The sequence below is a fragment of the Mus musculus genome, chromosome 6 (assembly GCF_000001635.26).
Source record: "Mus musculus strain C57BL/6J chromosome 6, GRCm38.p6 C57BL/6J".
NCBI lineage: Eukaryota > Metazoa > Chordata > Mammalia > Rodentia > Muridae > Mus > Mus musculus.
The window spans coordinates 145,799,589-145,826,265 of NC_000072.6; the positions used below are offsets into that span (position 1 = coordinate 145,799,589).

At 46.3% G+C, this 26,677-nt stretch overlaps 1 protein-coding gene across 3 annotated transcripts in view; it reads left to right on the forward strand.

The window, feature by feature from the left end:
* Positions 1-21,491, forward strand: part of Rassf8 (Ras association (RalGDS/AF-6) domain family (N-terminal) member 8) — a 74,519-nt gene extending 53,028 nt beyond the window's left edge. For 2 of the 3 annotated variants that reach the window (XM_011241599.2, NM_027760.3), the window contains 4 exons: positions 8,796-8,974; positions 15,465-16,354; positions 16,910-17,054; positions 17,479-21,491. In XM_011241599.2, the coding sequence (XP_011239901.1) occupies positions 8,872-8,974; positions 15,465-16,354; positions 16,910-17,054; positions 17,479-17,600 (1,260 nt within the window). In that variant the 5' untranslated portion in view covers positions 8,796-8,871 and the 3' untranslated portion in view covers positions 17,601-21,491. Of the gene's footprint in view, positions 1-4,357; positions 8,686-8,795; positions 8,975-15,464; positions 16,355-16,909; positions 17,055-17,478 lie in introns of those variants that run through there. The other variant, XM_011241600.3, reaches the window with a different exon arrangement.
* The last annotated feature ends 5,186 nt before the right edge of the window (positions 21,492-26,677 follow it).

Consider the following 26,677-nt stretch of genomic DNA (forward strand, 5'->3'; position numbering starts at 1 on the left):
GAGTCCAGGTAAGCCTCCCCCCCACCTGCTCCAGTTGTTGGGGGACCCACATGAATACCAAGCTGCACATCTGCTATATATGTACCTAGGTCCAGTCCATGTATGTTCTTGTGCTTCTGTCTCTGAGAGCCCCCAGGGCTCCAGGTTAGTTGATCTTCCTGTGGAGTCCCTGTCCTCTCTGGGTCCCTCAACCCTTCCTCCAGCTCTTCCACAAGACTCCCCAAGCTCCATCTAATGTTTGACTATGAGTCTCTGCATCTGTTTCAATCAACTTCTGGGTGGAGCCTCTCAGAAGATAGTTATGCTAGACTCTTGTAGGCAAGCATAACAGAGTATAATTAATAGTGTCAGGGATTGGTTCTTGCCCATGAGATGGATCTCAAGTTGGGCTAGTCATTGGTTGGTCATTCCCTTAGTCTCTGCTCCATTTTGGTCCCTGTAGTTCTTGTAGGTAGGGCAAGTTTTGGGTCGAAGGTTTTGTGGGTGGGTTGGTGGCCTTATCCCTCCACTGAAAGTCCTGCCTGGTTACAGGACATGGCCACTTCAGGATCCATATCCCCCACTGTTATGAGTCTCAGCTAGAGTCACCCTCATAGACTCGCTGGAGCCTCCCCAATCCCAGGTCTCTCACACATCCTAGAATTGCACCCCCATTTCTGTTTATTCTCCCCTGTTCACCCTACACCGGATTTGCCCTTCCTTCCCCTCCCCCACTCTCCCTACCCCTTTTCCTTCCCCAACGACAAGTTCCATCCCCCCCTCCACCTCGATGATTGTTTCCCCTTCTGAGTGAGAGTCAAGCATCCTCCCTTGGGTCCTCTTTCCTATTTAGCGTCTTTGGGTTTGTGGGTTATAGCATAGGTACTGTTCCTTATGACTAATGTCCACTTATACGTGAGTAGATACCATGATTGCCATTTTGGGTCTGGGTTACCTCACTTAGGATCATATTTTTCTAGCTCCATCCATTTGCCTGCAGATATGCTGATGGTCTTGTTTTTATAGCTGAGTAGTATTCCATTGTGTGAATTAACCACATTTTCTCTATCCATTCTTCTGTTGAGGGACATCTGGGTTGTTTCCAGTTTTTCTGGCTATTGTGAATGAAGATGCTATGAACATAGTTGAGCAAGTGCAGGTCTGTGCCGGTCACTGTCTCTTCCTTTGTTTAGATTTCGTCGCATTCCTTGGATTATCTTTATTGAGCCTGAGGTTTTGAGGCAGAGCTCTGTTTGCTACCTCACTAGTGACATTTGCTCTATTTTGATTAACTTATTTGTAGGGAAGACATGTGTTTATGTCATGTGAACACCTGCTAAGACATACAATAATAGTTAATTTTTTTTCACTTCTAAGTGAAGTTAGCATAGTGTTTATAGTTGTTTTTCTGTCTCCTCTTACATAAATGTGATTTGCTTGCGCATTTCCCTAAATAGTTAAAACCTAAAACAGAGCCATGCCTGTGAAACTGCTTCGCTGGCTGGGGAAGTTTAGATGCTGCCTTGGGTAATTTCTGAGCTCTACACTGGTATTTTATATTCACTGTAGCATCAGTTAATGATATGGCTTAACATTGGTCCCAGGAATTTGAGTCTAAGGAAGGACTCCATGGTGCAAAACACCCGCATGCCATCTTTATGCAGAACTCAGGGTTCTCAGTGCACCTGAGCTTTCATCGCTGGTGTCTGCCTGTAGAGTTCGTGTCTGGGTTCTACAGACGTGCATGATGTGTCCACTTGTGTCAGCCACTGTGGTGAGGGACTCAGAAGAATTAGGAGGCAAAGAATCAGAAACATTCCCAGGGTTAGAAAACAGCAAATACGGTCTGGGGATGCTGCGGAGAGGCCTGTGCTAAACAATGGCTTGAGTACAATTGCAGTCTGAAAAATGGGTTTCCTGTGCCTGGTGTGTCCACAGTAGATGTCTGGGTGGAGAGTAGAGTGGGCAGAGACAGGCCGGCAGCCACCCCTGGCAATGTCCGCAGCAGCATGTTTGGACTAGTGTTGATCTAGAAGCCCAAGTTCCCATCAGTTAAGACAGCACAAACATTTATACAAACATCTCCACTGCAGCTGCAGTGAGCTACTCACAGCAACATGAGCTGGGTTTGGAAGCAGACTGCATGACAACTGTTTGCTCACAGGTGTCATGGTAGTTGCCTTTGCAGAGGTCAGGTCTAGGAGGACACTTCTTGGTCTTGGAGGTGAATAGGCAGATATATTCAAGCTGCCAAAATTCATGCTTAGGATTCCTGAATTTTTCTGTTATACTTCGATGATGTTTTAATTTCAGTCCTATGAACTGCTAAGCATGTGTACATTGTTAGACACTATGTCCAGCCTTCTGCCATCTGAGTACTCACTGTCACATGCTGCCTGCCATCTGCCCCTTCCAGTTTGCCACTCACTGAGGCAGGGCAGAGAGTCTAGTGGGCACTGCCGGCACCTGGGCCTTTCAGTCTGTCAGTAAACTTGCTCTGGCATGAGCTGTATTCTTCCCTCTGAAACCCTAGGGTTGATGAACCCTTCCAAGACAAACCGATGAAAGGAAGCATGTTCATTTCTACAGAAACTCCTCCCTGTGTGCAAGCAGTCCATTTTGTAAAGTGCACTGGGCTCTTAAACAGTTCTTTGATTCAGTAGCTGTTGTCTACACTGAGCTGTGGTTTGGTTTTTGGTTTTTGGTTTTTGTTTTGTCCTGTGCTGTAGGTTAGGGGTGTGGCCTTCCTCCTTCAGTCTGGCTGTTGACAGACAAATCAGGTCTGCTGTACCTAGCATTGCAGTTCACTGAAGGGAGAGAGGAGGCCCAAGCCCAATTCTAAAAGTTCCTTCATTTGTTTGTTTATTTTCAGGTCTAGGTATGCTAACACAGAAAGTCAAAGTCACTTACACACTATGAAAAATAAAACTGATGGCAGAGTTGTTACCAGGAAAAAAAAAAAAAAGCTTTGTCACCTTCTCCATGGCCCGGGTCCTTTGCTTACATTTGTCACCTTCTCCATGGCCCGGGTCCTTTGCTTACATCCAGCCCTTCCTTGTGTAGCATTTTAATAACTACGTAACTACAGTACAAAAACATCCACACAGCTTTAAACAGTTCTGCTTTCTGGGCTGCTGATTAACTCCGGGATGAAACCTGATGGGATTTTGTAGTCCAGCAGCAGCTTTGACCCCAGAGTCAGGGGCCCAAATCTCCTTAAATTAGGGATATGTTTTCTTAGTAGTTCCTTATGAGTTTGCTTTATTTCACCTTTGAATATTTGTCTACTCATAAGTTCAAGACTTATACCTTTAAGGAAGCATGTGTCGGCACATGACATTTGGGTGTCTGAGGTCAGCAGTCTAAAGACAAGAGTGTTCCCTTTGGTCTCGTGGTCACGTTGTAATGATTAGAATGGGCTTGTTTGTCAGAGTTCATAGGCCCCATGTTTGTGATGCCATGAACAGAAAGCCCTTAGTCAACCCCACTTTGTGGACGTGGTCTCACAGCACGGTGTTGTCAATGAGGAACTAGGTCATGTGTCTGAATATTGACGTTACTGCAGTCAGATTCTCATGTGAAGCTCACTGAGGAAAGGTCCAGGGCACCGAACATGTGTGTAGCCTTAGCAAGAGCGTGTGTGTAGCAGAAGGGCAGAGGTCAGAACCTAGCTGAGCTCAGCTGAGGTGGGAGGCTTTGGAGGCACTGTGTCCATTGGGACCCTCCTTCCCATGCATACCTCACACCATCCTGGCCACTGGCTGTGGGCTCTGTGTCAGGTTTTGTGGCAGCAGTGGCCCCTTCAGCATCTAAGGCTGGCACTCATGGGAACCGGTTACTTCTCCTGAGACAGTGTTGGTAGTTACACGTGCCCTTGTGAGCACCTCAGCCCCATTCATAAATACAAGGACCTCCAGTGCTTACAGGCACCGTCAGACCTGCCACTTGCTAGCAGGTGAGTCTGGGTGAATATTGTCTGCCTCAGTTTCCTCATTTGTCTAATAATCCATGCCATGTAATACTCAGATGGGTGACAAAAGGTTAGAGACAGACAGACAGACAGACACAGAGTTTCTGTCACATAGTAAGACTTTAGTTCTAACTCTGACTGTTGATTGATTCAGGAAACACCAAGAAGACATTGTCATTTGGTTGGCTTTTTATCTCCAGGTGATAAAAGATCTTGATGGTCTCACTCAAGGAGACCTGCCACAGGGTGCTTGTCCCTAAATCCGCCTTTCAGATCCTACCGTCTCAGCAGACTTTTCAGTAGAAGTTTGTCGTAATGTTTGCTCACTGCCGTCACTGTGACTGGTAAGTGAGAGCCCTGCAGTAGTGTGTGCCGTAGTGTGTGCAGTCCTGTGTGCAGTCCTGTGTTCAGTCCTGTGTGCAATCCTGTGTGCAGTCCTGTGTGCAGTCCTTCCTGTGTGCAGTCCTGTGTGCAGTCCTGTGTGCAATCCTGTGTGCAGTCCTGTGTGCAGTAGCATGTACAGTAGTGTGTTAGAAGTGTGTGCAGTCATGTGTGTAAATAGTGTGTGCAATAGTGTGTGTGGTCATATGTGCAGTAGTATGTACAGTAGCATGTGTAGAAGTGTGTGCAGTCCTGTGTGCAGTAGTGTGTGCAGTTTTGTATGCAGTAGTATGTGGTGTAGTGTGTGCAATTGTGTGTGCAGAAGTGTGTGTACTCCTGTGTGTAGTCCTGTGTGCAATAGTGTGTACAGTAGTGTGTGCAGTTGTGTGTTCAGATGTGTGTGCAGGAGAAACCTGATGCTTGAGTTTAGGGCTCTTCACAGGTTGTGGCCCCTCATTTCATTTCTGAAAGTGTGAGAGTCTGCCCATTCATTCGATAGAATCCTAAGACCAAGACAGATGGCACTCCTGTTAGAGCTGACCCCTACAGAGACAGGGCTGGCATGAACCTTGCTCTGGAGGCTGTGGGCAAGGCTGTGTTTCCATTGCTTGGAGGGAAGTGGTCCCAGTCCCATGGTGTTGCCGTGCTGTTCTCTTCTCCCACTGCCTTCTGTGGGGTTTGATGTCATGCTCAGGGTCCCAAGCAGAGTACTTGCTGTGGCAGTGCCCCCTGTCAGCCAGAAGTCTGGAGTCCCGTCTAACAGTGGCTCTTGTGCTTCTTTAGGGCACTAGAATGATTTCCAGAAGTGCCCAGGGGCAGTTGGGGATAACGAGCTACTGGGTGTGACAGTCAGGATTTGTAGATGATACTGAGAAGAAGAGCTGCTTTAAAGCAGAGCTAATTTTGTAGACAAGCCTCGGTTATTACAAACATCTGTTTTCTAAAATGGATAAGTATAAAGATTTTGCTCATTCTTGAATTATAGTTATTACATGAATATCCTGCATTTGTACTTAGACCCTATTCTTGAAGAAAAATTTACTCATTAAAAAAATGTTTGTGAGTGTCTGTTTGTGTGTGTGTGTGTCTATCTGAGTGAGTATATGCACACATATTTCTGGGGATGCCCATGGAGGCCAGAAAAGGGGATTGGATTATAGGTGTTTGCAAGCTGTATAACATGGTGCAGGGATCTAAATTCCAGCTTTCATGATGGAGTCGAAATCCATTGTAATCCTGAGCCACCTCTCTGCAGCCCAACATGGGCTGAAGCACAGCACATACAACTCGGGCTGATGCTGGACAAGCAAGCGTCACTCTTCAGCCACTTAAGCACTGTGCTCTCAGAGACTTTAGATGCTGATTGAGTTTCTGGTTAGTACCACCAGTTGTGGAATTACTCTCAGTGGGTATGAGTGAGCATCATAAGTGTGTGGCCTAGGAAAATGGACGTGTCAGTACAGTATCCAGGAGGAGCTTCTCAAAAAAGAAAAAGAAATGATCCTCATGGTGCTAAAGGAAGAGATAAAATTAAAAACAAATTTCTGGTTAAATTCATCAGAAAAGTAGAAGAAGGGAGTCATCAAGACAGCTCAGTAGGTAAAGGAGCTTGCTGCCAACTTCCAACCTGAGTCTGGGACCTGTGGTAGATAAAGAGAACTAACTCCTACAAGTTGTCCTTTGACCTCCACACATATGTGCTTACACACACACACACACACACACACACACTCAATGTAATAGGAACTTTTTTAAAGTTTAAGAAAAAGGGGCTTCTTAATAAAAGGATTGATATTTTCATGCCAATAGCTTTATCTGAATACAGAGTAATTTATACTAAGTATGATAGAAATTTTAAATATGAATCCTTTCAAAGAATTAAGATTGATGGCTGTTCTTCCATGCATGATACAATAACCTAAAATGTCCCTTATTTTCAATGGTCTTACTATTTTTTTCCATTTTTTTTTTTATTGCTATCTACTTTCTGACTTTATGACAGGAGTTTCTATTCTTAAAAGACAGAATTTTCATTTCCAGCTACAGAAATAATTTAAATTCATAATTCAGAAGTGACTTGAGCATGCAGTACCTGACGATAGTACATCATTCTGACCTGTAAAGCCCCCGCTGTTAGAGAGATGGACACCAGCAGTGCACCCCGAACAGAGCGAAGGAAAGCCAGCGCCTTCCAAGCAAACCTCTAAAGACAGCACCATTCGAGGGAGCCTCGTGCTGCACACACTTCCATCTTAGGCAGGCACAGCCTCTACAGGAGGTCGCTCCTGCCCTGTATTTCTGCAGGAGGGTTTCTAGGGATTTCTGTCATTTGTGAAGTGACATCCACAGTCCCATGAGTCTGAACACTGTCCCTAACTGGCAGCACTGGAGAGATAACGGACCCTTTTACATGAAGCCTGGCTAGTACCCATGGAGTCTCCCTGGGGCAGAGTCTATGCTAGCTCCAGTCTTCTCTAGATGCAGTTCCTGACCCACTGAGATGTGAGCTCCCGTGGAGCCGCCATGCCTCCCTCCATAGTGGACTTAAACTGCGCCAAAGCAAATCCTTACTCTCTTGAGTTGCCTACTGTGGGTCTTCTGTCATGGTGGTTGAAAACACTGGTACCAGACACTCTTCCCCATGCCAAATTGCTGATTTACATTTAATACAAGTTAGCCCATCCTCCATTGTGGGATATCAGAACCATTATCTTTTATTTTGCCCCAAACTTAGCTATAAGCTCTTTGTATGCTTGCTTCTTGTGTACCAGAGGTTACATCTGCTCAACAGTGCACAAAGACACACAGCTAGCTGTCAATATTGCCTGCCCTCTGTAAAGTCCATATGCACACTCATCTAGAAAGTGACATTTTTCTAGGCTCAGTGCTCTCTTAGTCTGTCACAGTAGTTTGTTAATCAGTCCATGATCAGCATTAATACTGAGCCTGCATCTGACTGTTCAGGGTGTTTCTCAGTCACATCCAACTCTAGACAGCACGTCACTGCTGTGCCCCAGGGCAGTTCAGCTGGGGAACCAACACAGAAGCACAAAACAGCACAGCAGCAAGTTGCCCGAGGAAGGGTGCTTACTGCCTGTGTCTGAGTTGAAAAGGAGTGGATTTGGGCATGGTTCCAGGTTCCATCTCTGCTCAGCTCAAACTTTCTTGGTACACCTCCACATATTTTCCTGTCTAAGTAAGAATTGTGTCACTTTGAACTTTTAATCATTAAGAGAATGCAAATGAACATAAACACATGCACAGCAGAGGCACTTCTTAGAATGCAGACTCGAGGTATAGCCGCATGCAGAGCAGAGGACTCCTGTCCAGGCTGGAGGGACCAGTGGAACAGAGGCATCCTCCTGTCGGGGCTGGTGTGGGCTCAGCTAACTGAGTAAAGTTTTCTGGTTGGCACTTAATATTGGGACAGGTTATTTTTTTTAAGAGTGGGTAGACACCACGAAGCATGTTTTATATTATTGGGATGACTCTTCTGACAATTAAATCAACAAACCAGCAGTGAGACCAGACAGACAGACAGACAGACAGACAGACATAAGGGATCAATGTCCTTCAGCTTATTCTCATAGCACTGGTATGGGCAGCTCGGGGGAGAGGGTGGGGGAGGCCAGAGGGTGTGATCCAGGATGGACACTGGTCAGCGGGGACCTGGGGAAGCTGAGGGTGTATCACAAGGGTGGACACTGGTCAGCGGGGACCTGGGGAGGCTGAGGGTGTATCACAAGGGTGGACACTGGTCAGCGGGGACCTGGGGAGGCTGAGGGTGTATCACAAGGGTGGACACTGGTCAGCAGGGGCCTGGGGAGGCTGAGGGTGTATCACAAGGGTGGACACTGGTCAGCGGGGACCTGGGGAGGCTGAGGGTGTATCACAAGGGTGGACACTGGCCAGCGGGGACCTGAGGAGGCTGAGGGTGTATCACAAGGGTGGACACTGGCCAGCGGGGACCTGGGGAGGCTGAGGGTGTATCACAAGGGTGGACACTGGTCAGCGGGGACCTGGGGAGGCTGAGGGTGTATCACAAGGGTGGACACTGGCCAGCGGGGACCTGGGGAGGCTGAGGGTGTATCACAAGGGTGGACACTGGCCAGCAGGATAGCACAGCAAGTAAGTTTAAAACTGGTTCAGTTGTGGTTCTGAAATGATAGGAATGTGAAAGACTCTCTGACCCTGTCCTAATGGAAAGGTCAGAGAGACAGAGCACATGCACATGCACTGAGCACGTAGACAAGAGTCTTCAGACCTGGGACACAGATTAAAGTTACTGTGGAAGTGTACAATGCTAACCAGGGTCGGCGTGTGTGGCCAGCCACTTACCCTGCTGAGTCACCTCGGTAAAGTCGGCGTGGACGCTATCACAGTGGGATGCTTCTTGTTGTGTTATAGTTCACATAACACAGGGAGAAGTTTACTTTATTTTAAACAAACATTTTACCTTTTTTAGTGTTTCTGAAGCCAGAGCCATGACCTGACACCCTGATGCCTACTGCCAGGGCCTTTGTGGGACTGGCACATGCACCATGGAACTTAAAGTGTGGGTGGATGGCGTTCAGAGGATCGTCTGTGGCGTCACGGAAGTCACAACTTGCCAGGAGGTTGTAATAGCCTTAGCCCAAGCTATAGGTAAGTAAAAATTGGCAAGTCAAGAAAAATGGCACTTCACACTTGTCTGGAGTGTGGCGGGGCTGTGTGTGTGTGAGTGTGTGAGAGAGAGAGAGAGTGTGTGTGTGTGTGTGTGTGTGTGTGTGTGTGAACTACCTCAGCATCCTGATGAAAGTGTCAGAAAGATAACGTTTGGATTCAGAATTTCAAAGGGCTCGGCCCATCGTTTCTTGGCCTAAGACTCCTGGGGTGGAGAGGGATGGGTGAGAGGGGGAAGGGGGAGGGGCGAGGAGGGGGAGGGGGGGAGGGAGGAGGGAGAGAAGGAGAGGAAGGGTGGGCACACAGAGGCAGACAGTGAGAACATGCCAGGGGCAAGATATCTTTAAAAATCCCACCCCAGTAACTTGCTTCTTGTAGCTGGGTCCCATCTCCTAAAGTTTCTAGAACCTCCCAAAATAGAATCACCATCTTGGGACCAAGCAATAAACACAGGAGCCTTTGGAAAGACACTTTATGACTAAACTGTAGCATTCTGACATTCCCCCAAAAGCCTGAATGTGTACCTTGTAGTTCACAGTGCACTGAGTCTGCCTCAGTGGTCTTTACAGTTCAACATTGTTCAAAAGCCCCAGTTAAAAGTCTCTCGGAGACTCAGTGGACTCCTGGCTATGAGGCACTGTAGAAGTGAAAGACACATTATAAAATCACAGCATACAGTGCCACAGACTAAACATTCCTGTTAAAAGGAAAAGAGGAATAGGAAAATACCAAGTAAGTATTGGACTAAGGCTAGAGAGATGGCTCAGTGGCCAGAGAGGACCCAATTCAGTTCCTAGCACCCCTGTCATAAAGATCAACCACATGTGACTGCAGTGCTAGGGTGCCAGACACCCTCTTCTAGTCCCAAAGGTACACGCATGCATGTGGCACACACACACACACACACACACACACACACACACATATATATCAATAAAGATAAATATGATCAGAAACAATTGGTTCAAGGCATGACTAAACCCAGTAGGACAACATGGGATCCTGTAGTTGAGCTACAGCGGGCTTGGGGAGTCATGTGACCTCACTGCCTTCCCAGTGGCAGCTCACATTTCTAGCCTCCCCAGGAGCCTTCAGTGCAGGCTCCTCTTCACCCGCACAGCTTCACACGTTGACCTGTGAGTGCTCTTCAGGACTCTGACCCTGACACATGCTGCCTGGCTTCCCAGGCTTCTCCTTTGAAACCTGAATGGGCGTTTCCATCGCTCCACAACTCTACCCTCTGCATGCCTGTGAAGCCAGCACCACACGGATGATGCCAAACCTGCTGCCTGCCAGCCCAAGCATCCCAGCTTTGTCCCGCAGCTGCTCTGCCCTCTGAGTCCTTGGGCAGCTGTGCACAGTGGAAAGAAAGAGGAGAGTACTTTCTAGGCAGCTCTTTGTCCACGAGGCACCCAAAGGCTACGTCCTTCCAAGGGGGACCCCTTTGAAGGGATGCTACTGGGTCACACTCTTCAGTCTGTGAGGGTGCAGTGTGGCCACTTTCCATCGGGTACCCCCTGTCATCACAGTAGACGACTTCTGCACACTCTGGCAGCCACGCCTCTGTCTGCAGCACAGTCCTTTTCTAACCACTACACTGTTTTCAAAGCTTGCTCAGCTTTGTCCTTCCAGGTCTCACTGTAAGCCTGGCTCAGGGCCACTAGCACTACCTATGAATAGCCTGGATACTGTGCTGTCCTAAACCGCTCTCCACCGGATTAATTAGTCTACCTGTTTAAATCAGCCTCCCACGACTTCTCAAATTAGGAACAAAATGTAGACATTATTTGCTACAGCAGAACACAAATGACTTCTCTCCCAGTTCCCAATTGAGTTGTTCCCATCTGAAACTTCTTGAGCCAAGCTTTCATTGCCCACATTCTCACTGGAACTCTGCTCCCTTGAGCTCCAAGCAAAATCACCCATTAACTCACAGCATTGTAAGGGTTTCCTAGCCTGTTTCTCACGTCTCCTGAGTTCATCCCACTACCTACTTCCAAAGGACTTACAAAGCACATGGTCAGATACCATAGCAGCCTCCTACCCTCCAGTTCTCTGCGTCAGGGGCTTTACCTCGTTATCACCAAATGTCTGACAGAACAACTTCACGTGAGTGTTACCGGTCTGCTTCATAGGTTCAGGAGTATCCCTTTATCGTGGTGGGTAATCATATGGCACAGCTCACTCTTGGCTTACAGTTTCAGAAGTTTAGTCCATTGTCATCCTGGCAGGGAGCACGGTGGCACACAGGCTGGCATGGTTCTGGAGAAGTAGTTGAGAGATACATCATGATGCACGGGTAGAGAAACTGGGCCTGGCATTGGTTTTGGAAACCTCAAAGCCCATCCCCCGTAATGCAATTCCTCCAATAAGGCCACACTTAGTTCAAGAAGGACACGCCTCCTAGTCTTCAAACAGTGCCACTCCCTGGTCACCAAGCACTTAATATATGAGCCTATGGGGCCGTTCTTATTCAAACCATCATAGTGACCAAGTTTTAGAAAGACTACAGGAAGAGGCTAGGGCAGTTAGTCATCCCAAAGGACATGGTACCATAGACCAACTTCCTCCAATTAGGATGTATTTCCTGTCTCTTACCACTTCTCAATAATACAGTCATAAATCTGTCAAAGGATGAATCCATCCATTTGGTCAGGGCCCTAAGTATCACCTCTAGAAATACTGTCACAGACGCCACCAATCTGTACTCTGCTACTGTGGGCATTTCCTAATCTGTCAAATGGACTTTAACCAGTGTTTGTGAGTACACACTGCATTCTTTCATAGTGGGCTGGGCAACACAGCTCTCAGGTGCACTTTGCCTGTGGTATGTCATGTTATGAGCTTGCTCTCTGAACCTACCCCATGTCATTGACCTTGAACCTAGAGTCTGCACTGTCTGCTCCTCATGCTTATCTTGAATAGTAATTTTTTTCTTCTAATTTTGGATGTTTGCTTAAACCAGAACAGACTCCTAGTTCCCAGAACCCCCTCTTACTGTCAAATTCCGAATACATTTAAAATTAAAGAATAAAGTAAATTAGATAGTATGGTTCTTCATTAAACAGAAATGTATACTTAAAAAAAACTGTTGTAATAAAATGAAGTTGAACTTGCCAAGTCTGAGGTTCTACACACACACACACACACACATATAATCTTCACTTACATAAAAACTTTCTGTGACTAGGGACCCATCTGGGGAACCTAGGGACTCAGAAATGCTAAGCAAATTCTCAACCTGCTTGTTATTCTGGTTTTGAGACAGGGCACCACCAACTTTCTCAGGCTGGCCTTGGACTTAGTCTGGAACTCAGGAAAGTCCTGAACTTCTGATCCTCCGGCCTCAGCCTCCTGAATTGCTGGAATTATAGGCCTGTGCTACCAGGCCCTGTTAAAAATGTTCTTTATCAGAGTTTGGAACATAGTGAGGGCAGAAACTTCTTTCCATAAAACCAAGTGATATGTTCAGAGTTTGTATTTGCATCGTAAACCTGTTATTCAGTAAACACACATGAAGAAGAAGCTGCCCCGGCGCTGTGCCAGGTGCTCAGGTGCCCTTTGTCTTGAGCTTCTAGTCAAAAAGTTTACCTTACTTCTTGCCAGTTCATACTGGAAGCATAGCAAGTCAGCTCAGGATTGAAATAGGTCACCTGTTGCCAGCACTAGCAGATCTGCTCCGTGCTAGCCAAGATGCTTTCTTCTCATCCTGACACCTTTGGTTTCACTGAGGCACTGCAGGATATGAAAGCCATGCTGGAGCCATGCTGGAGCCATGCTGGAGCCATGCTGGAGCCATGCTGGAGCCATGCTGGAGCCATGCCCCCCGTCCAGGGAGCGCCTTCATCCCAGACTATGATTTGTAGACTTGAGCCTAATAGTGGAAGAGGAAATTAAGGCATTCTCTTTTCTGTCAACATATTAAGTATTCATCCTACATGATCTGTTGGATCAAAACAAGCCAAGATTCAGTGATGATTAAAACTCAAAATGTCATCTGAGCAATGGTGGCACACACCTTTAATCCCAGCACTTGGGAGGCAGAGGCAGGTGGATTTCTGAGTTCGGGGCCAGCCTGGTGTACAGAGTGAGTTCCAGGACAGCCTAGACAGAGAAACCCTGTCTTGAAAAACAAAAACAAACAAACAAACAAAACAACAACAACAGAAAAAAAAACCTCAAAATTTCCCTTGAATGGTGTTTTTTTAAAGTAATGACTTTTCTTATTTTTTGAAAGGACTTATTTATGTAAATGAGTTTTGTGTCTGCATGTACACATGCATGGCAGAAGAGGGCGTCAGATCCCATTACAGACGGTTATGGGCCAGCGGTTGCTGGGATTTGAACTCAGAACCTCTAAAAGAGCAGCCAATGCTTTTAACCACTGAGCCATCTCTCCAGCCCCTTTTCTTCTGTTGTTTTTTGGTTTGTTTGGTTTTGGGTTTTTTTTGTTGTTGTTGTTGTTGTTGTTTTCATAGATTTACTTGATTGTTTTTAAAGACAAGTCTTACTGTACAGATCAGCAGCCTTGGCTGTGGCAACCCTCCTGTCTTGCTTGTCCGGGTGCTGAGAAATAGGCGTGCATCAGCACAGCTGGAAGAAGAGTAAGTGTGTAGAGGCTGGGCAGGGGCCACAGCTGCATCTCTCCCTACCATAACCACACTTTCTGCATAGAATCCCATGGAGAAAGCGTGTCCTATTCTTCACCAGATGCATATTTCTTTGTTTATGATAACTATTGTAGTTAACCCGTGACCACCTGTTTTAACTGAACCATACTCTTCTTTTCCTTTCTTAATAACTCAGTTCAAGGCCTGCTTTGAAAAGTCGGAAGCTTGAATATAGATGCCTTATGATGCTGTTTCAGATTGGACCTAAAAGCCTTTCCCTGTATCATCAGTACTTAAGGAGCGCCAGCTGGTGACTCCTGCGGCTGACGATCCTTCCCGTCTGCCATCAGGCCTCTCAGCCTCGTTCTAACTGCTCAACTATTTATAAACGTAACCAGTACTTTCTCTGTGATTATTTACTTATGCCACACTTATTTAGCAAACAGCTTAAATGGTCAGTGTCAGAAAGCTGGCTGGGTAGATACAGATTGATGGACATTCAGGCATTCTTCATGCTCCGCTTCCGAATTGCTGGGTGAGTGTTCACGTCTGCACGTCCAGATGCCCCGGATGCCCAGTGATGGAGAAGGTGCTGCTGTCTGTTCAGAAGCTCCTGTGCACTTCCTGTGCCACTCCAGTTGTAAGATGGTGGGGTCAGGCGTTCTAATTTTCCTTGCTGTGTGTGTGTGTGTGTGTGTGTGTGTGTGTGTGTGTGTGTGTGTGTGTTACCATTGTGCACGAAGGTCAGAGGACAGCCTCGGTTGCCATTTCTCACACACTCTCTACCTTCTGTTTGAGTCAGTCTCTTCTCTTACTGCCCCGCAGGGATCGCAGACATGTCCTGTTGTCCATGACGCTAAGTTCTGGGCTCCGAGCTCAGGGCTGTTCATGCCTGTGAGGAAGGCTGACTGACGTCTCTTCTTACTCCCTAACTAACATATGTGTTTAACAAACTCCAAATAGCACCTACCTTAAATGACCGTGTCCACGGAGTGTGTTCACACTTATGACATAGTCTCTTTTTTCCTTTTGTACTACATCTGTTTGTTTGTTTTGGAAGCAACAGACATACGAAAGCTAGAGTCAGTCTTTTGTTCCCCGGGGTCCCAGGATCACCTGGCTTGGTGGCAAGCATTTTTACCCACCGAGCCACTTTACTGGCCCTATATTGTCTTTTGAAAGTTTATTTCAATTCTGTAATTAGTAGGTACTGCACTTTTTATTTATTTTATTGTGTTTTGTTTTTAATAAAGTCTAAATTTTGTCCTCTTTTTTTTTTTTTTAGAAGAAACTTTGAAACTATTAATATCAACATTCCTCAGACACTTTTCACAGAAGGTTACTTTAAAGAGTCATCCTCATGGGGCAATGCCCAGCTGTGTGAGCTATAGGGAGCTCTGAGGCCTGGGCACTGCAGTGAGCTGCGTCAGGTTCTGGACTGACCCTGCGTCTCTCCTGAGGAAGCTCAGAATGTTCAAATCTATGCAGGTTTAGAAGTTCAGGTCAGCACCTGGGGCCACCACTCTTTGCTGTGGGGGACACATTTTCAGTGTTTTTTCTTTGCTTCATCTATCCCCAGAAGTTCTGAACACTTATACATTTGACCAGAGTGTAAATTCTCTCAGTTGGGGGAAATAGAAAGTAGAATTTCTAAGCAAGCCAGAAGGATGCTTATAATTCAGATCTGAACGGTATGCTGCCACGGCTTTGAGAGGTTTGCTGTCTTCTGAGGCTGCCCCAGGCGGCCTGGACTGGTGGACATTCTGATGCTAACTGAGAACAGTTTTCAGCCATGTCCTCCGCTGCATTACTGATGGTTGCATGTCCCGCCATGACAGTGCTCTCCGATCTTTTCTGTCTAGGTCGAACTGGAAGGTACACCCTGATAGAGAAATGGAGAGACACTGAGCGGCACTTGGCACCGCATGAAAACCCCATCGTGTCTTTGAACAAGTGGGGGCAGTATGCTAGTGACGTGCAGCTCATCTTGCGTCGGACTGGGCCATCTCTCAGTGAGCGACCCACCTCGGACAGTGTGGCCCGAATTCCTGAAAGAACTTTGTATCGACAGAGCCTTCCCCCCTTAGCCAAGCTCCGGCCTCAGGCGGACAAGTCCATCAGAAGGAGGGAGCCTAAGCGAAAGTCTCTCACCTTCACAGGGGGCGCCAAAGGGCTGACGGACATTTTTGGAAAAGGCAAAGAGACTGAGTTCAGGCAGAAGGTGCTGAGTAACTGCAGGGCAACAGCAGAGGAGCTGAAAAGGCTGATCCGGCTGCAGACGGGGAAGCTGCAGGCCATCGAGAAGCAGCTGGAGTCCAGTGAGGCAGAGATCCGGTTCTGGGAGCAGAAGTACAGCTGTAGCCTGGAGGAGGAGATTGTCCGCCTGGAGCAGAGGATCAAGAGAAACGACGTGGAGATCGAGGAGGAAGAGTTCTGGGAAAACGAATTACAGATCGAACAAGAGAACGAGAAGCAGCTGCAGGATCAGCTGGAGGAGATACGGCAGAAGGTGACAGACTGTGAAGGCAGGCTGAAGGACTACCTGGCCCAGATCCACACCATGGAGAGCGGTCTCCAGGCAGAAAAACTGCACCGGGAAGTTCAGGAGGCACAGGTCAATGAGGAGGAGGTGAAAGGAAAGATCGAAAAGGTCAAGGGGGAGATGGACCTTCAAGGGCAGCAGAGCCTGAGGCTGGAGAACGGCATTAGAGCTGTGGAGAGGTCTCTGGGGCAGGCCACCAAGCGGCTACAGGTAAGGGCATCTTAGTGAGCAGGGTGCCACATCCACAGAAGGGGACGTTTAACTAACAGGACGCAGGGATGGCTCTGTAGCTCGGGCCTGTCTGTCACAGGACTAAGAGCCTCAGGCTGAGAATTTTGTGATGATCTTGCTTTCCTTGGGTTATAAAATGAATATCAGTAGATAAAACTCCAACATCTGGTCAAAACTAAGAACTCTTAAATTGCTATTAATTTGCAGTCAGTTATAAAGTATACAAGAAGGAAGTTTGTGACCAGATCAGCAGATTTGTCACACCTGGGTATATAGAAACTATATACGTGTCATATATTTTTATGGCAGAGTAAGAATATGCACTTATTTTATAAGAATCTGTGGCGCTGTGCAGAAGGGAAGCCTCACATCTAAGAGGATGGGACAGCATTGTCACTGTACCCACATAAACCAGGCGTGTCAAATGAACCCTTCTGAATGTGGCCCCATCTCCCCGCTATAGCAGGAGGTTGTCCCCAGAACAGCCCTGCCCACCCAGCCTCAGGCATAGAATAACTGCTGTTTTCCAACCAGGACAAGGAGCAGGAGCTAGAGCAGTTGACCAAAGAGCTGCGGCAGGTCAACCTCCAGCAGTTCATCCAGCAGACAGGGACCAAAGTCACCGTGCTGCCGGCCGAGCCCACGGAGATCGAGGCCTCGCAGGCAGACATAGAGACAGGTAAGGCCAATCACCTAAAATGGCATCCTCGTTTACATTAGGGTCATCTGCTCACTTGCATGGCCAGATTGTTTATTTTAATCTGCTTCTTTATGAGCCTGTTTACCAAAGTACAAATATAAATATGAATATTGGCTGTGAAAATTTGCATCCTAGAATCTCCTGATTTCCCCTCCTCTCTGAGTCTTCTCATCACTTCTGTTGTTGAGACTTCCCACCTGTGGGCTGTGGCCTCAGCTACTGGCAGACGCAGCCAGGCAAGGTGCTCTAGCCTTAGTAACTGAGTTACCACCAAAGGACCTGCCTTCTCCTTCCTGGGTCTCCACTGCACTTACCAATGTAGTCTGCTCTTTCTGGTTCTTTGGGGAAGTTGACACATTTTCTGGTTATCCAGTTCACCAGGTGATTTCTGTTTCCTGTTTAGAGGCGCCATTCCAGTCTGGGTCCCTGAAGCGACCTGGTTCATCCCGGCAGCTCCCCAGTAATCTTCGTATTCTACAGAACCCTGTCTCCTCGGGTTTTAATCCTGAAGGCATCTATGTATAACACTGTCTTTGGGAAAGGATCCAGCAAAGGTACCATGGACAGTAAAATCCTCCAGTTTGTGCCAACTGAACAGAGGGTCTGTTCCCACGCCGGATCCTCTCCCAACCACACACCACTCGGAGCCATGCCCTGTGCACTGATGCTGAACATGGAGCCTTTCACTCTTCGCAGTATTGACATGTTGTCCAGCAGCTGGAATGCAAAGCCTTTGTTTGTATTTGTAGCATTTTGAGACCATTAGGAAAGCATTGATCTACGTTTATACATGAATACACCCTGAATTAAGAGCAAAGAAGTTATGTGACTGCTTAGTTTAATTTATTCCATGTAATTGATTAATGTATGAATGTTGCTCTCTAATGTTTTATTAATACTTATCCTGTGACTTAATTCTGTTAAGTGTTGTGGGACTCTGACTGTGTGCATGTTGGCAGACTCCATCTGAGCTTTGCTCATGTACAGCTTCGGAGCCTCCTGGGGCGCTCCACCATCCAGACTGACTCCACGGAACTCGCCACACTTATCTGGAGCCTCTCTTAGCCCTTGCTTAAGTGAGATAATTCAGCTTGCTTTCTAGTCTGGAAGTTAATTGTTCCTTTACAGTATTCCAAACATGACATCACAGAAATATCGTAAAGGAAGTAAATTGTTCGTGTAAAATGTTTGTGATCTCAGACGGTCCTGGTGCACTCTGTGAGGCTCTCCTGCCTTCCTGCCTCCTCCTGTGGGTCCCCATGAGAAGGTCCCACGAGAAGGAGAGGTCCCTGGGGGTCTGATTGCTGTGCTTTGGGAATCACGCGCAGGTGATATACTTGAGAACAACCCACTTCCTTTTTGGACTTTATGCCATGCACAGCAGGGTGAATGTTGCTTGCCAAGACGTCGACGTGGACAGAGTGCTTGTTCTAGACATAGAGACAGAGGAGAGAGCACCCAGGTCAGGCATTTTTTACCAAGGAATAAAATTAAATTCAGAGTATGTTTTTTATTTTTAAGTTTGACTTTATAGGATATTAGTCTCCATTTATATTTGTATCATTTGTGTATAAAGCCAAAAATGAGTCAGTACTTTGCTCTCGAGCAGTGACTTCACTGCAGTCAACAGTAATATTTAGACAGGAGCTGCCAGGTGCCTCAGCCCTTCCCATTCTCCAGTAAATTTGGTACAGTATAACTAAGACTTTAATCTGAAATTTAAAGTAGCTTTTAATCCTGAAGAGAATGCATCCTCTGTATTATTTACATGCAATAATATGAAAGTGGGTTAGCATAGTGATGCCGCAACCACACTCAAGGTGAGCTGAGGTGGGTGACCACACCCAACTTACTTCTGGTTTGATGAATGTTCGATGAAGCCGAGAATGCTGCTTTATTTTAGTTTCCAATGAAAAGATTTAAGACTGGCTGTGAAGTAGTAGACACTTGTAGAGAACTGAAATTTGTGTAGTGTTGCCTTCTACCCAAGTGAATTGCAGACCTCAGCTGAACGCCGACTCACCCAGTGGGTCTTGCTGTCACTGCCTCGCAGGTGACTTGAGAAGTAAATTATTCTTTCTGAAATAACCATTGCCTGAACACATTTGCTCCAGATTTGTAGCAACTGTTTCATATCTCTATATATTTAAAAAGAATAATTCAAAGTCCGAGTAACTTGCAGCTTTCGGTGGCACGGGTGAGTCCACAGGCCCAGGGCCTGCCTTACTCTCAGACTCTTCCTCTGTTGAGTCATTGCATTGATCAGATAAATTGAAACCTTGCTCATAAAGGAAGACACTGTACAAATGGATTATCTTCCATTTAAACCAAAATGTTGGTGGTAGGTAGGTTACACTCTATGAAAAAAATGAAAGATGAAGCTGGGCGTGGTGGCTCATGACCGTGATTCCAGCACTCTGGAGGTTGAGGCAGGACAGTTGCCAGGAAGCCCAGGCTATCCTAAGTTACAGGGGAAGTTCTAGGATAGCCTGGGGTCTGGTGTGAGACCCTGTGGAAAGAAAGAGAATTGCACAGATCCCCTGACACACTCAGTTGTGAACTGTCTGGCTTACTGAGGAACCTAAAGAAGGGCGGCTTCCCACCAGCTCGCAGCAGTCCTGGCTCTCCACCACCGTCACCTCTGAACCTGGAAGCTGCCAGCTACTCTCCCGGCCTCCCGGCCTCCCCGACTGGTGGGGTGCAGCCTTGAGAGTTGACAAGCACGTTGAGAAGCTGTGCTGTGTCACGAGTCACAGGGCCTTCACAGGCTCATCACTGTCCAGTGTTTTCTAAAGCTTTTTTAGCTCGGGGTGGGGGTGGGGGGGGGAAACAACTAATTTGTGTAGGAACATCTGAAAATATTTTAGTCTGCTGTCACAGTTTTTACCTATTGTGACTATAAATGAATTGGCTTATGAACCCTACCTTTGGCTACATGTCAGAGGGGTACAGCCAATGGTATTAAAAAACTACCAAATGCAAAATTTTGCATATGGAGAAGTATACAGGTTCTAAATAATAAATTAGATCACAAATTTTTGTGTCTTTTTAATTAGTACTACAGGTTACATTATGTGGTTTTTCTACAGGTATTAAATATATTACAAGTTTTTTTCTTACCAATGAATAATTTGAGTATCATTGGTCTATTTGACCTATAGAGTATCCTCTTTCTCAGAGAATCACCCACAGTGGGTTACCTCACTTTGTGTGTTTATTTTTTTTCATTTCCTTTACATTTTGGCTGTTAGTGTTCCTTTTTTGTCTCCGTGAACAGGGAATTTTATATGTGAGGCTTCAGTTGGTATTGATAGAAGTTGCCCTCTGACTGTGCAGATTGACATAACTATCAGGGGGCAGTTGGGCATAGCTCCGCCCAGCAGAGCCTGCACAGTGAAGATGCAGCTCATGGTACTCGCTGTGGAGTGTGGCAGCACGGACCGACAGATCAGCACTCCTCCACAGCTAAGACAGCCCAGTCCTGCGGCAACACAGCTGCTTGTAAGTGCAAAAAGGTCTGCAGAGACAAGAAGTCTTCACCTAGAGCAACATCTGGGAACATCTTTGCAAGTAAGGACCTTGATAGATTGAGGAAATCATGTGAAAAAGACAAAGGCCTGATGGCAGGCGGGCACAGGAAGATGGGCAGTTAGCATTGGACATTGCCTTTGACAGGTTAGGCCTTAATGTATATTAAACGATGCTCTGTGTGCTTCCCAAACACAAGCCTGTCTTGATCGGTAGATACTGTGGCGAGGCTAGCTCGTGAGTATTCCTTTTGTATCACGCCAGTGTTTTAAAGTTGTGTGTTCGTATGTCTGCTGTGGTATTTTTAAGTTCTGGGAGAAGCCTGCTGGCCGTGTCAGCTCACGGCCATCAGTAGTTACTCAGTATTGCTGCTCCACGTTTCCCAGTGCACCTTCCATGCCAGGGCAGTGGCTGCGTGCGTGCAAGCCGCGGGAGCGCCTTCCCGCTCATTTTATATGTATTTATAGAAACCAAATGACCGCAGATGGCTATATGGTGTGGTGTTAAACCAGTGGAACTCTAATGGCAATAAATATATGCATATGTGTGGGAGAGGGGAAAAGTGGAAATACAGGTTTACAGCCAGACATGGTGGGTGATAGCCCTTCAGTGTATTTCTCTGTCCCTTCACTGACCTAGAAGGATTTGAGCTGCTGCAGCTTTAGACAGAAAATGTCCACATTTGCTGATTGTGGGCCATAAATATGCTTTTAGTACTGCTTTGCTGATGTATAAATAAGAAATCTGTAATATGTACTATATGTAATTATTTTCTTTTGACTTTATTTCAAAATGTATATTTTCTGATTATTATCATGAGCTATAAAGCAAAAAGATCAATATCTGATATTCTCCCAAATAATAAATTTTCAAGATTCATTGGAGCAATACAATTGTTGCTTGCTTTCTTATATACTTAATACTTAAAGATATAATATTGTTTCCTTTGAAAGATGCCAAAGAAAGTAGGTCTATGTATCAGTGATTAAAAAAAAAAAAAAAAAAAAAACAAAAGACCTTTCTCTGAACATACTGTTAACCCTCAGAATGGTCTCTTACACAGAGGTACAGCTAGGCCGGGGGTGCTCAGCAGGTGAGTAAGAACTTGGCACACAAGCACCAGTCCTGGGTCCATGTCCTCAGCATCCCTGTGTAACATGTCACACCACTAGCATCAATACTGGCGAATCAAAGACACGTGGACGGCTTGGGCTCATTGACCGGCCGGCCGAGCCGAAACAAGTTCAGTGGGGATGGAGGGCCATTGAGACCAGTACCTACAGTTGACCTCTGGCCTCCGAACATGATGTGCAAATGTGCTGGGGCTTGCAGAAGACAGCATCTGCATCTTGCCACCTCTGATGTGCAAGTGGATCCATGTTTGCAGGAGTGTTTTTAAGTAGAGCTAAGGCTAGGTTAAGAAAATACACATGAGTAACATCATGCTATAAACGTAAAGAGGAAATGAGGAGACTTACTCAGTTCTGACTCCTAGTTGGAAGCTTTAGACTTTTAATGATCCACCCTGCCCTCGCTAAAGCATGTGTTAATGGCTGAACAAAACAGTGTCCTCTTTTACATAGTTCCTCCCTGGCCACTTACATTCTTCATGTGGGGTGACATAGGAGATGCCAGTGGGGTATGTATGTAGTAAGCCCTACTTATGGCCATACTGGGCTGAACTTGACATGGGTCCCCCACTTCAAGGATTTTACCCTCTCATGAGGAAGGTGAACCTCACTACCACATGTTAAGCTCAGTTAAATGAGCAAGGGTTCCAGTGTCATGGGACGGTGGCCAGAAGGGCTTCCCCATCAGCCCAAGCATCAGGACCCTGGAGCAGGAGATAGGAATCAGAATGGCATCTGGCACTGTCTAGGAGCTAGAACTATGAAGGACTGAATAGCTGTGATTAGATAGTATAAGCAGGAGGGAACAGAGAGTGGGCAGACATCATGGTTATGAAGGCCTTGGTTGTCATGGTTATGAAAGCCTTGGTTGCCCTGTAAGGAGCTGGGGAATGGACCCACAGGTTCTCCTGTTTGGACATTTGGTCCTGTTTTAGAAAGTGATAGAACCTTAGGGACAGGGGCCTAGCTGGGAGAAGTGGGCCAGAGGGAGATGGGCCAGGAGGGTATATAGTGCAGCCCACTTCCGACTGGCTTCTTGCTTCCTGGTCCGCTGGATTCATGCAGTCAGCTGCTGCACACGGCCATAGAACCACTGACCTCCCCACTGTGAAAAGCTGCATAAGCAATTTCCTGATTGAGTCACTGAGGAGTCATGTGGTAAGGTACCATGTTAGAAGCGCAGAAGAGACAGCCAAAGGTGAGGGGCTGAGGGGGCAGGCAGCTGTGGGGGCTTAGGCATTAAAAAGTCCACACAGGACGCCAACAGCTACCAGGAAATAAGGACTCAACAGGATAAGAGAGCTCAATGGAGCAGCTTCCTGAGCAAGCACTCATGGGAACCTCTCTGATGTGAGTGGGCTGTGGAATACTGTAGCATCTTCTTGAGAATATTTTAGGGTGGCAAGGTTGCACGTAAGGGCACTTGTTACTAAGTGAAATAAGACAGCCTTTTAAAATATATTTATATATTTATTTTTATAGATTATATATTTTTATTTATATAATATATATTTGTGTATTTTATATAATGTATATTTGATATATATTTAATTTTATGTGTATGAATTTTGTGCCTGCATGTATGTATATACACCATGTGTGTGCCTGATGCCAACAGAGGCTAGAGAGGAACATGTGTTAGATCCCCTGGAACTGGAGTTACAGGTGGTTTTAAGTTGCCAGGTGAACAGGGAGGGCTTCATGTTGCTTTTCTCGTCCCTGTTTTGGGCACGGGTACATATATGTGCCTTGGAGAGAGATAAGTTGTATTAAAAGACAGATCTGTGGGTGCGTCCTGTCCTCTGCAAAAGAGAAAGTGAGTCCTCGCCCATGTCAGATCACGTGGACTCATGAGACCACAGGTTGCACATTCTCACACATTCCGCACTGCACTCCATGTGGCCTGGCCCCTTCTTCAGTCTCCTGGCAACAGCACAGTGGTGGGGATGTAAGGAGAGGCCTGCCAGCAGCGGACTGAGGCCTGGCCCCTTCTCACCCACACCCCTCCCACTCTGACGCTTTGTCATCTCATTGGTGCAAGCAATCTGCCTATCCACAGAAGGTCCTGCTTGGCCTATGACCCTGTGGCCTTGCCTCACAGCCAGGGTCAGGAATCAGCATATTCAAAGATCTGATCTCTGCCTTTTCCTGCTTGCATATCTGACATGAATGTTAGACACAGACACTCAAGTTGGAGGTGGGTGAGTTTTTATTTCTCAATAGACTCACTTCAGAATTCACTCCCATTCCTAAGTTGGACTTCCATCTTTGGCACAGATACATGGGAAACACAATCTAATGAAAAGTAAGATTAAATACTCTTGTCCAAATAAAAGTCTAAGGTCATCTTCTCTGCCTCCTAAGAGCACCAATGCAAACTGCCAGACGGTAGTTTAGCCTGTGGTGACTCTCCATGTTTGCTGTTTGCCACAACTATGTGCATGCCTGATAGCCTCTCTCCTCAGCCTCTGTCAACCCTGTCAGGAAGCTCCTGACTGCTGTCTCACAGAGATTGCATATACGAAGAGCTGGGACTTGCCTGCATGGAGCTTGCAGGGAAAGACTGAGTCCGTGTGTCGTTTCCCCCACCCCCCACCCCCAGCCTGGATCTTCAACTTCCACAAGTCTCCAGTATGTTCACAGAGGCTCCTTCCCAGGACTTCCCACTACAGGGCAGCAAGGTTTCACTGCCTAGTCATCTGGTGCCCTCTACAGGAAGACACTTTGTTGGCTATGTTTCAACCTAAATGTCCCCAGGATTGTCTTTATGGGTCCAATGCTTCATCCTGTGGCTCTGTGAAGATTAGCTGTACTTGTAACCATCCTGGAAGGGCTGAAGATAGTCTAAGGACATGTCTGTGCTCCTTGCTTGGCTACTGGACTATTGAAGAAGTGGAAGAAATCGGAACTCCTCTCACCCCCAGAAATCTCAAGCTGGGAGAAAAGAATCCCTTAGAGCCCGGGCCAGCCAGCGGGGAAACTTTTCTTCTGAGAAAAAATTCACAGTTGTGTAGACCACCTTACAGAAAGGAGAACAAAGAGTCAGAGGCAGCTGCGCCACCCCTGGACCAGAGCTGCCTGTGTGTGCACAGCCTGCTACTGTATTTAAAACTTAACCTGAAATCAAGACCCTGGGGCTGCTAAAACCCTCTTCCCAGTGTGGTATATCAAGTGCACTCCCTTTTTCTGTTTCTCACAATTAGTCTGCCTGTCTTGATTGCTCACTCAAGACTAATAGCTGAACCTGGTTTGTCCTGACCTGACAGAGGCCAACTCCCTGAGTCCAAAGCATGATCATCCACAGATCCCATCATCCTAAAGTCTAACATGGCTTCATGCTCTAAATTTCACTTAAAAGTCTTTTCTTTTTAATTTATATATAAGAATCATATTGGGAGAAGTTCTGCTATGGGTGTAAGTATTCTAATTTTAATTTACATATCTTCAAAAACTCTTTCTGTATCCAATGTGTAGCCTTCTTGCTTTTTCTTTACCTGTATTGCAAGTTTTTATTTTTACTTAGTTCCCTTGAGAGAAACATTGGACCTGGAGCTCCACAGGACCTATCTATGCACGCATGTTCACAAACACATGTACATAAACAAGGGCTCTCAAACGTGCACACACACACACAAATAGAGCTGGGGTACAAACACCACCAGGCTCTAGGATGACTTCTGCTGTTGGCAGAGCCTTGAATGGTCAGCTGCTCCCCAGGGCTTTTTGCATAGGCATTTAGTTCCGATTCTCCCAGGTCTGAAAATGAGTCCCATTCTGAATATTCCCAAGGCACCCATCCCTACTGATATGTATTGTTGTTTTAAAGGTGTGTAGTTAGCTTAGCTTCCTGCTTCAGTATCATGCTCTCTGGTCCCATCTGTGACTCCATGGTACTTGCTACATCTTTACAGAGATCAGTTACTGTATACACAGACCTTCCATGAAAGACAGTATTTTGATCACATTTTAAAACACACAAACCCCCTGTTCTCTCCTCCTCATTCTTGATTTCTCTTAAAACTTGCCCAATCAACATGCCCTACACAGGAAGATGGTCTCTGGCCATGCCATCTTGTGACTGTAAAATGTCCCCTCTAGGCTCCTGTAGTTCAGTAAGGGGTTCCCTGGCTGGTGGAACTGCTTTGGAAGGCTGCAGAGATTTAGGGGGTGGAGCTTCACAGTAGGAAGTGGAGCGCTAGAAGAGAGCCATTAGGTTTTATACCTGGTTCTATTTCCTGTCCATTCTTTGCTTCTTGCTTGGGGTGCCACGTGACCAGTACCTCATACTCCTTCCCTACATGTGGGTCTCCCACTTTGATGAGCTGTATCCCTGACAACTGTAAACTAAAATAAGCTTTTCCTTCCTTAAGTTGCTGGATAAACTGATGTCATCTGTAAGCTGTGGCTTCTGTAGTATCCACTTGGCTAATAAGCTTACTTCTCAGATTGCTGCCAGGATGTCCTCTCCTGTGAAATATGATACATGCACGTGCAGAGAGCAATGACGTCACTGCAAAGTCCCATCATTTCTAACTCCTGTAGGTCTGGTATGGAATTACACTTTTACCGTAATCTTTTGATTGTGGAGAAACAGTGTTGTTATTTCTTCCTAAAGACCAATATGTCTGTCGCAAACCCCACCAAAGCTTCCGTGGTAAAGAGACTTCCACAGTATGACAGCTCCCTCTGTAAGAAAGTCACACATAGGCAGCCATATCTAATGGCCAGTAGTCAAGAACATATAGGGGTAAAATAAAAACTCCCTTTATTAAACAGGGTCACAGCATAAGACCTACTGGTGATGGTGAAGGGCTATTCATCGGTGGAGCTTGGGGAATTGAGGCAGGAGGATTATACATTGAAGGCCTGTCTAAGCTAAGAATGAGTTCAGAGACACCCTGAGAAACTTGGTGAAACCTTCAGAAAGAAAAAAGGGAGACTGGG